Consider the following 11,628-nt stretch of genomic DNA (forward strand, 5'->3'; position numbering starts at 1 on the left):
TTTCACTTGGATTAGAGAATGCTTGTCTGTTTGAAATATCCGTCAATACCCTGCTGTTCAATGAGAAACTTGACTACAAGAAAAGAGATTTTATGTAATGCTAAAAGAAAGATTGGATACAGTTGTCTGTACTTCAGTTATTTTTGATCCAATCTAACATTGACAGCATCAGCTTTTGATGGAATTTTAGTATTTGTTTTGTCTGCTTGACAACATATAGTATGTCTGAATGGGATGTGCAATAACTAAAGTAATAACCTTAACTAAAGCGCACTGAACTGTTTACCTGAACAGCTATATGCATTATTGTTGTAATTTATTTATTTATATATTATATACCAATTTGGATCCTTCTCCCACTGAATATAACTGAATATTTGCCATATACACCAGTGGGAGCAGGTTTGAACTCTGCTTTAGAGCTTGTGAGATGTCTAAAATTCTAAATTTTACCAATAAAAGCTTATTTCCTAAAAGAGAGATTATACTTAGAACTGATGCTTATATACAAAAAAGTTCTAACTTGTTTCATGTAGCTAGATGAATACTTGTCTAGTTTTGTGTTTTGTCTTCTTTATATCAATAATTCAGTCTGTTTATCCCATCAAAAATATACAATAGTGTTGATTACAGCTATTGTATATTCAAGAGCAATGAAACACTGATGATGATCTGTGTTCAGCCAGACCACAGAACAAGAAGACATTACAAGTTGTACTATTTTTTTTTAAGTTTGCTTGCCCTTGCCTGCAGCTGCCCTTGCATGTGCAGTGTAGAAATAAGCCTGTGGATAAACAATTTTGGTTTTAATTCTCTCCTAAGCTGACATAGCTTAAGTCACCATTCAGTAGTCATTCTCTATTAATTCCCTCTATGCACCTCCTGGTCTAAATTTAATTTATGTAGTAAATGAGAAATTTCATGTGCATTAAGTGTATATTTACATTGTCATTTTCTGTATCAGAAACTTAATTATGGAGGTTATTGTTAATTACCAGTGGTGATTGCTACTTTAACTTAATTTATAAATCATACTTTGTTTTTTATATAGGAAATAAATGCCTCAAATTTTGTCAATTTTGTATAACCCTCCATCCCCCCTTTTTTTAACCTGATTGGATTGTCCTTCCTGAATGAATTAAATTTTGCTCTACACAGCCCTGAGGGGAGGATCATCTACAATTTTTACATTGTACAGTATTGTGAATTATTTCAGGAGACATAGATGATTATGACACAATGGCACAAACCTGCATGTATGAACATCGGCCTCCAAAAACCCTTTCTCCAATATATGAGATGGATGTTGGAGAAGCAATTGAGCAGAGGATGGATTCAGAAACAGCAGTTCTAGATGTGGATTTTGAAGATCAGCAGTTTGCAGAACAGGACTGGACTCTTCTCAGGCAATTGTTATCTGAGCAGGACTCAAATATAGATTTCAAAAACTCTGTTCCTGAAGACCTTAACTTAGCACAATGTCTTATCAATCAGACACTGTTTCTGGCACGAGATGGTTCAAATCCTCAGGGTACATCACAAGTTGACACATTCAGTAGGTGGACTGAGCTCATGTCTCCACTGGACGATTCTTCAGCAAGCATTACAGTGGCAAGCTTTTCATCTGAAGACTGTTCATCCCCTCAAGGGGAATGGACAATTCTTGAACTGGAAACCCATCATTAAGGTGACCAACTGTTTGCAACTGAACTCCAACCCATTCCCCAAATCTATTTTTGATGCGTTGTTTCCATACAATAATGATACTGCATCAGTCAAGAACGAGCAATTCTTGATACTGAGGCAATCTTTCTTATATAATGAGGTAAATATGTTAATTTATAATCTAGATTTAATCACAGGTACGGTAATTTTTCAAGACTTAAATGTATGTCTTTTCTAAAAATGAACTTTGAGCATGTATTTTCTAGAATTGTTAGAAAAATTAGATGACATGAAAGAAAAATCTTGGTTTCCACCTTCCCTTTTATCTTCTTTTTTGACATTTAATGTTCTCATTCAGCAAAAATTTAAAGATGAATGCACAATTAGTAGAGCTATTCCCCTCCTTTTTTCCCCCCTCTCTCTATGGTCACTTCATTTTACAACAATAAAGACTCAGAATGGTTGTGTCAAAAGGTGATGTGTGCCAACACTACTTTAAATGATGGAAACACAGTCTTATGTTCAAAGAAAATGTTTTGATCTGAATCTGCCTTGGGCCTTATTAATATGAGCAGCTTGTTTCATCTATTTCTTCCATATTACATTTTTGTATTTTGGTTTGTTTTGTTTAGAAGTTTGCAATAAATTTTTTAAATTGTGTTTCCTTTAAATATAAGACTTCGGAGGGTCTGTGCTATAGGAAGAGCACTGTTCCTTTCTTGGAAATGCATGTTTAAGTAAATATTTTAAATGGCATAGTGCATGAATTTAAAGGAGTTGGTAGAATGCTGCTCCTGTTCTAAGAAACAGCATGTCTGATGTTTCCACGAATATATCTGATGCTGAAGTCGTGGTCAATGTTACATCAGAAGTCTGACTGACTAGAATTACCCTCTGGCTTCAATTCATAACACTTGCACCCTCCTGATGCTGGGGCATAGCAAGATTCTCAGGAATTCGGTTTTGTTTGTTTTTACAGATGCTACATTTTTGGAGCAGTACTAGGATTCTTGCATCTTCATTAATATCTCTAGTGTAGCTTTTATATATTGAGACTAAATGTCAACATAACCTTTCTTCTGACTCAGAGTGAAATAGGATACAAAGCTCATTCTGCTGCTTTTGGCTATTTGAGTGTGGGTAGGACTAATTATTGTCTTTTGTGCTTTGACAAGGAGGAAGGAGTGAGAAACTCTTTGTAATTGTTACCAAGTCAGAACTCCTGAAACATACAACTTTTTCCCCCTGCAAAGGCTGGGCTCTCTAAAATACCTGCATTATGGAAACAGTAGGGCTTGTCTTTCACACAGCCTGAAGTCTAAACAGGAAGTATTCTACCTCCTCTCAGTCATTAACAGAAGTGCCTTCTGAAATAGGTGCCATATGGCAGTAAATGGCTACTAACATCCTTCTTTTGTGGAAACTATTTAAGATAAGTGCACAACTTAAGCTGGTTGTAACCACCGGTAACATGGTCAGTTTTGCAAGCTTTTGCACAATTCCAACAGTGCACCTTAATTTTTTTTACAAACTTCATTTCTTACTGTTCATAGTCACAAACTCTCAGTTCTGTGGAAATATGAAGTTGCCCTAGCGTATGAATGAAGTTATGACCTGTCTGACCTTTGGATTTGACATAATAAAGAGCTTTGGGGCAAAATAGTTTATCTAGAAAGCCACTTTGTTGAACTTCTGGTACAAAAGTAAAAGTAATGTTTTATTCTCCTCAGAACAAACAGAGGAAGAACTTTCTATCTCATTCCTTAATGTCAAGGTAGGGGGAAAAAAAGGAAAGCCTTCCTTTCTCTATGTCAATGGAGGACTCTAACTCAGGGAAGGAAGATGTTCAGTCTCATAATAAAAATCTTTCTAACCAACTCTTTTAGCAGCAGTATCAGTAGTTTGAAATATTATAATTCAAAATATTATAAATGTAATACACTGTATTTAACCCAGTTTTCATATTGAGGAATTTAGGAGAACCTTTAGAAGTGCAAATCATCAAGAAAACCTGTTTTTCACCTTCAAAGTTTACAAGGTTTATCAGTAGGGGATAGTCTTTTGAATAAAAGAAAGAACTATAGTATTAGCCAAAGTAAAAGATGAAACTTGAGAGAAGCTCTTACAGAAGGCTGAAGAATAGTGTTTGCAATTTCTCTGTAAAACACTAAAGTAAAACTTGTTTACCAAAAAGCTTGATCAACTTTCAAATCCTGATGATATTCTGATAATGGGCATTCACACGTTAAACAAGATGAAATGATGGAAAGGCGAAGTGACAGAAAGTGAAAGAAGGGCTCCTCTGGTCTATTTTTTGCTTTGCCCATATTTTTAACTCTTACTGAATTGATAGAGCAGCACTGAAGCGACACACAAAGTTTCATGTTTGTTTTATTAATTACAACACATACAGAGGTTTATTTTTTCTTTGCATTTACTTTTCCGATTGTATCAAAATGAAATTAGCTTCTGTCTTCAAGTCCACAATGATGTTGCTGCAATTCCTTTAATAGTTTTGCAGCAGAGCGCTGATTAGGATGTGGTATTGTTCAGTTGTTACATATGCAGCCATAGAATTCAGCTTCCCACAGCCAAAGAGTGTCTGTAGAAGTAGCGGGAATAGAAAGTGGTATTGTTTTTAATTTGCGTTACCAGAGTGCCTGTGAAGCTTAATCAGACCAACGTCCCACTGGCTAGACATTGTACAAACCCAGAACGGAAACAAAGACTTCCCACAGAGTGCTTATAATCCAAGTTAAGACAAAAGACCAAAAAAAATGCACATGGATGGAAAAGTAAAATGAGCATGTCAATATTTATCTAGCTGATTAGCAGTGGTCTCAGCACATCATCAGTTTAAACAGTCATTTTTTTTCTCCTGGATGCGTTATGAGAAGGGGAAGTTGGAGGGTGAGATTTGGAGGCTGGATAATGAGGGAGCTGGAAGAACCTATATTCCTGACCAGCCTTGGTGCTAGCTAAACTCTCTTCCTGCTTGACCCTGACCTCATTCAGGGTCAAGCTTTAGGCCAGGTGTAGGTGGTTATGTATTAATAGTATCAGTCACCTGAGTTCTTCAGAGTCCTGCTCGTGCCTCCTGTCAGTGATTTTGTCACTGTATTGGCCTCGTTTCCAAAGCATGAGAGAATGGATAAAGGTTTGTTTGAAAACTTCATAGAGAAACAACCAATGCTAGTGTCACAGGCTTCAAATGAATAGTGATTAAGAGGTCCTGGAGGACCTCTGAAGTAGAGACAAGGTAGGTACACCTGATGAAACAGTGAAAGGGTGTCAGTGAAGAAACTAAAGAGATGGCATAGTGAAAATATTGTTTAAGGATTTACCTTTGCAGTAGTATTTTGGATAAGAGCAATAAAATTGCTTCATCAAAGCCTGAGCAGACAATGTTGCAGTTAACAGGTGATACTGACAGCTTACCTGAGATGTTATTTGAATGGGAAGGGTGTCCGTATCCTGCAGGTAGTAACACCAAATTCAGTAAACTCAGTGAAATTTAGAGGCGAGAACTCAGAAATCAGAGTGACTAATGACCCTGACTTTGCTTATCTTGAATTATGTTGTGAAAGTGAAAAACAAGGAAAGATGTTTTACATATGTGAAAGTATTAAGTTTAAAAAAGACTGTACCTCCAAAAAGTGGTCCTGTAGTCATAACTTTTTTTTTTTTTACTTCAAAAATTAGAGTCTAGTCTGGACTGGAGAAGCAGCTCTGCAGGGTTTTTACATACAGATACTAGCTAAAATTGTATTTGTGGAATAAATCACCAAAAGAAGTGTTGCAGAGGGAAAATGGAAGCAACAAACAGTTGGAAACCTACAAGAAACTAAGGAAAGTGGCGGTTCTTCCAAATAATCTGCTCAAAAAAAAAGAACCATTAGGTAAGCAAAGGAAATAAAGATGAAAACAGGAGTCAAATGAGGATGACAGGATTTAAGGAAAACTGCACCACTGGCTTCACTGGACAAAACCCACAAGGCAGATGTATAAAATACCACTTTTGAGGTTGGTTAAGAAAGTGTTCTTAAGGACTGTGGTCAAAATGAGATATTGGCTCGCAGAGTAAAAGGCAAGCAGATGCCAGTTTGGTAGAGCATGACAGAATTGCAGGAAGGAAACTGAGCCTAACTATTAAGAGAGAGACAGCAGTTAGAAAAGCAGATCAGTTAATAATATATTCTAGGTTGCTTTTTCAATGCATGAGATTATGCCATGTTTATGTAGCGCAGCAAAAGAAATGTGGAGACAGACATACAGTGAAGATCAGGAGAGATAAGTAAGCATGAAATGAGATCAGCAGGCAGTCTGGGCTGCTACAAGTGATCAGATCAGTGCATAGAACCCAGACACTGGCTTTTGTGGTGTACGGGTAGTGGAAAGGACACTCCATATATCCATCATTTTTTCCCTTAGAAAAACTTCTAGAATCATAGAATTAGAGAAAAGTATAGAACTATGGGAAAATGCAGGCTTGAACAGACCTCCAGAGGTCTCTAGTCTGACCTGCTGCTAGAAGCAGGGGTAACTTCAAAGTTAGATCAGATTGCCATGGCCTCATCAAGGTTCATAGCATATAAAACCATAATAAAGTCAGCAGGGACAAACACAATGCTCATGTGAAGCAGTTATTTGAGATTAAAATATTCCAATAATATTGAAACTACTTCAACTATTGTTGAAAAATATTAGTAATTAAGTACAAGAAATATGGCTTGCTTGCAATATTTTTAAATTCTGGATGATATGTGACTGAGCTGTACATGTTTAATAATCTTACCTCACACTTTTTAAGGTTTTAAATTATTTCAAAATTATACTGAATTTTTGACTTTGCAAATTTTATTATTATTTTGGAAGAATTAGGGCAAGAGAACTTCCCATGTTTCTCTCAAAAACTGTCCATAGGATGTGTTCCCTAGCATTGTCTTATCAGTTTCTTTCAGGGAATATGTAAAAACAAACAAAAAACCCCACATAGCTGTTTTAAGTAGAGATTATAGGAGACTGTTTTAAAACTTTCAGTATATATTATTGCCATCTGGAAAATAATGAGTAGCATGTTCATTCTAGTTTGCTCCAGAAAATCTAAACCTTTGCATGAAGGAATTAAGAACTGCTCTTATGTTGTACATCAGTTGCTCAGAACCAAGACATTTAAGAATTCATTATTTTGCTTTCACTAATGTCAAAGAAAAGACTGTTGACCTCAGCTGAAGCAGGTTCAAGCCTTGCTTATATTAATGCATGTACTAGAAATGCTATTTTTCCAGTATATCTGTTTCATAGTTTTCTAGTTTTACTCTACTAATAACATTGTACAATTGTAGGTGTGACAAATTACAGCTAGAAAGACTTCAATTTATTAGTCATAACTGTATGCATTCTGTTAATATTTCATGACTGAAGTGATTTAACATTTTTACATTGATAGATGACTTTCATGCCAGGACTACACAGGAACTGAGGACAAAAGACAGGATGAGAATTATTGCAGCTTTGTTACAACAGATGATTCCCTGGAAATGAGCTTTTAGATATGAAATCCAGTATAATTAGAAGCTTTCATCTCTTGCAGAAAATCCATACTGATTTTCATATCTCTCTCTTGAACACAAGCTATATATGATATTTTTTGAAAAATAAGCTTTAATGTGTTCCATTTTGGAAAAATTACAGCTCAGATCTCTTCTTTAGCTAATTTAAAACCAAGCTTCTTCCTATTGACAACTACTGTCTGTGTTTAAGGAAACTAAACTTGTAACAGGATATCGATTGGGGAAAAATACCGAGTTTGATCATTTCTTTGATTTTTTTTTACATTTGGTAACTAATATAATAACTGAAAAAGCTATACAATGCATGCATGCACACCTGTTTATTTATTGCATTTGATCTTCCTTTTATACTTTGCAGTCTCTACTGTACAGTCCATTAGGCCACAGTTCTGCAAACACAGGAGCGAATCCACATGCACATTTGCAGATTGGCTTTCCATTTAACATTGGCTTTTCAGAAAGGGTAATGGAGCTGGCACTGGGGGCAGGCACTGGGCATGCTTGGGCTTTTATACAGTACTCAGCTTAATGAGCTTCTAATCCTGATGAGCCATCTGGATGCAGTTAAAGTATGAAATAATTAATAATGGAATTCCATTAAGTTGCTTCCCTGTTCTCCTCGATTTATTGCTGAAGTTGCCAGTTCAGAAGACTATTCAATTAGAGAAATCAAAGTCCTAAGAAATCATAACTTTTCACATTACATACAACAAAATTTCTTTTGCTATTGCACAGTAAAATATGAATACTGATCATGTCTTCAATAACTCAAACCTCAGTATTTGGAGGGACTGCCTATAACTCAATAAATAGATGTATTTAACAAGGACATTGGTGGTCAGATTAGGATGATGACTGTTAACTGCATTAGAGTGCATATTCTGGTGAACCTGAACAGAGGCTCACATGCACAAATTTGGGACTCAGCCCAGTGACCCAGGTAGTCCATCAGATTTTATACTTTTGCACACCAGTGAAAGTGGCTACTTGTTCTAAGCTCCCACTGCAGTTAGTGTGAGAGATCCACACCTCTAAAAATCAGTGTATTTAAGTGTCTGAACAGAAAGACTACTTACCTGAGTAAAAACTTTGGCTCATGTAACTTAGCTCTATAACCCACTTTTGAGATTGATCTCACCAACTTAAACCTAGAGCATCCTCATTTATGCAGTCCTTATTTAGGAATGTTTGTGGTTTTCTTACACTTGTTTTTAATGAAATTATTTTAGTTCTTCACTTTTTTTTTAAATAACACTCTTCTGAGTGTGGAATGGCATCCTGCCTCTCAGTAGAGTTACATCAGTGTGCTTAAGATCAGTATAAATAGGACAAACCATAGGTACATGCCAGATCTAGTGTAAGTAGTATAAAAACTTTTTGTGACCTTCATAGACTGAGGTAATTTTAATGTCCACAAACATGAGACCCACCTTTAAATCAAACTTCCTACTTGTACCAAAATGTCCTCCTGTATCTGTAGAGAAGAAAACTTCAATCTCTATTTTCTGGATTATCATGTTTTAGTAATCAAGATTAATCCAATATATGTATAACGGGATGCATCTGGAGGAAAGTCTGAGTCACTAGCTATAGTCCATGACTTTATGGTCCAAGAATATTTTGACCACTCAGTCTTGTGGAAGGAGGGGGAGGGTTTTAAGCTCTCAAACTGAATGCTTGCATGTTTTCCAACTGCTTGCTTTTCAGATTTAGATAATTAGCTGGGGCCTAAGTAATCGTATTTCCAAATGACTCCTTGTCAACACCGTCTTCTGTTTCCAGAATATCTGTATGGTTGCATAGTCCCAAAACCTTTCTTCCCCATGCTACATACTGAAGGTTCTTAGTTGATTTCTGTATGACAGAAAATAATAAACCTATGTGTAAGTTAAATGCTGAGTCATTGTACTTCATTCAACTTGTGGACTGCTGACATCAATTTTTATTTGTGCTCTGTCAATTGCAAAAAAACCCATTACTTTTCTATGTGTTTAGTGAACCTTCACTCTTCCTCTTTCTCCTCAAAAAGAAAAAAATTAATTTTTCTTCAATTGTGTAATCAGAGAACAAGATGGGTGATGTGTGTGAAGATCAACAATCAATTCTCATATAAAATGCATAGAGAGGAAGAGACCTGTGTAACTGCCCTACAAAATCAAAAAATGGTGCTGATGTAGAACACACAGGATATGGCTCTGGACAGTGCAGAGAAACACTAATTAGATGATAGATTTTACCTTGTCATAAATTAGTTATTCATCCAAATGCTTACACCATTATCTTCATCATAAGGGAGTTGTAATCCCAAGATCTTTCTATTCCTGCCTAAATGGAGTTCTCTGCTCTCCTTCCAGGAATTATTTGATGTGCTGCCAGACTCAGCCCTATTCTTTCTCTCTCCTGTACCATCACCCGTATGTGAAATGCACCATGTAGGTATGTGGGAAAGGAATGCTTCTGAGGTTTAAAGCTAAGACTACCAAAATGTCAGAAACTGTCACAGCAGAGATAACCATAAGTATTAAAATAAATTTAGCTCATCAGATAGAACAGGATCCCTCAAAAGTCACTTTTGGGAAGGAAAACTTCTGTGGAGAATGCTCTGCAGAATACACAATCCAGAAAAAATTATTTTCTTTGAGTCCAAGCTCTCTTTTTTTTAGCCTTCTGACATTAGGTTCAAAAAAAGAGAAAGGCAAATCACGTAGTGAGATTCAGACTTGAATGGTATTGTAGAACAAACCTCTACCAGAATTGTCCCTTGAGTAGTTCCTAGTCCAGGGGTTCAGCATGCCCCATTGCATAAGACTTAAACCAGACAAGCCTTAGGCCAGGGTGGCTCTTACACAGGACACCATGGGGTTCGTTGTGCTTAGAATTTTCTGTCTCAGAGTCTCATTTTTATTTCAAATGTGAACTACTGTTAAATGTGACAAGGAGAAATATAAGTTTCTGGTATAAATTTTTGCCAACTGTAATTAAGATACACAATTTACACAAGTAGATATGTAACAACTGGAGTCAAAATATTGACAGGAAGCATTTTGTGTTAAGGTTGGGGTTTTCCTTATTGTCCCACGCTTATCCATCATTGTCCTTTGATGCCTCTCAAGTGGAATTTTGAGGTTGAGAGCATCTAACTCCATGCACAATAAGTGGCTATAGGGGAAAAAGGCATCCGCAGGTATCCCGGGAGCCTAAATCCAGTGTTTATATTTCTTTGTAATTACAGTTTTTTTAATGTAATAATGTACCCTTGTATGTACTGTACATTTCTAACAGCATTACACTGAAGAAACAGAAATCTACTCACCTGTTAAAGATATTTACACTGGAAATAATTTTTCATTCCATTCTATTCCCTACTATTTTTTTCTCCATTTGAATTGTTGTAATTCAATTAATGCATGTACATATTAGACATAATCTAAAACATGAATTCAAATATACTATAGTGTCATAAATCAAGTATAACCACTACAACAGAAGTTACTACTCTTTACCCATGGGATTTTTGTAGTACTGAAACACAAGTTTATTCATAGTCTGCATGAATTCAAAATTCACATGGACAGATGTCAGCAGGATCATCAACCCTCATCATAAAACTGCCTTATAATTGTACTTTAAAATAATTCCTGATGTTCTTAACTCTGATTTTGGTGCAGTCAGAGCACATGGTTCCACTGTGTTACAGGACACAGTTTCACAGTTGGTTGGTCCTGTCACAGCTCTCCAGAACACAGCAGTCGGGATACCAAATACATCTGTTGTTTTCCTTTAATTTGCTGACTGTCACATTTATGCTCCACAGAAATTTTAAAATTCAGTATTAGAAATATTTGACTTACTAGGAAAAGTAGCATGACATTCCCATACCCTTCCAGAGCAGGGTAACCATAACTTCGATGCATTGCACCAACAGGAGAGGGAAGTCAGATGTGAATCCACTTCTTGTCTAGAACAAAAAGGAGAAGAGTGATTTTTAAATCACTAAGATGTCTAATTATTTTTATGCAAGGCAGACAATTTGCTATTTAAATGTATAATTTGTAATATATGAGGTCACTTCTATTTTAAAACACTCTAAAGTGGTTTAAAAGGAAAAGCTTTTACTAAAATCTCAGATTTTCAGTAAATGCCAGTTTCAGTATAGTATTTGAAGCTAGACTCATGCCTGGGTGAAGAGCAGAGCTGGAAATCAATGCTTTTTCAGTGCTTTTTATGGCTGCACTCCGGCTCTTCTTTACTACGTGAAGTATTGTTTTCTCTCACATGATGAAAAAAGAAGCTCCAACACCCTCGGTATTTCTTTTTTTCACTGAAAGTGGTGCTGAAAATGTCACACAACCTATCCTTGTACGGCAGCAGGCGCTCAGGCCAACACCAA

The 11,628-nt window shown here is 36.2% G+C and overlaps 1 protein-coding gene across 1 annotated transcript in view; it reads left to right on the plus strand.

The window, feature by feature from the left end:
• Positions 1–9,131, plus strand: part of BTBD8 (BTB domain containing 8) — a 40,080-nt gene extending 30,949 nt beyond the window's left edge. Inside the window, exon 18 of the mRNA XM_027712715.2 lies at positions 1,217–9,131. Within this exon, the coding sequence (XP_027568516.1) occupies positions 1,217–1,686 (470 nt within the window). The 3' untranslated portion in view covers positions 1,687–9,131. The remainder of the gene's footprint in view (positions 1–1,216) is intronic.
• Positions 9,132–11,628: the final 2,497 nt, after the last annotated feature.

The sequence above is a fragment of the Pipra filicauda genome, unplaced genomic scaffold (genome assembly GCF_003945595.2).
Source record: "Pipra filicauda isolate LSUMZ 115617 unplaced genomic scaffold, ASM394559v2 scaffold112_size3218982_pilon, whole genome shotgun sequence".
NCBI lineage: Eukaryota > Metazoa > Chordata > Aves > Passeriformes > Pipridae > Pipra > Pipra filicauda.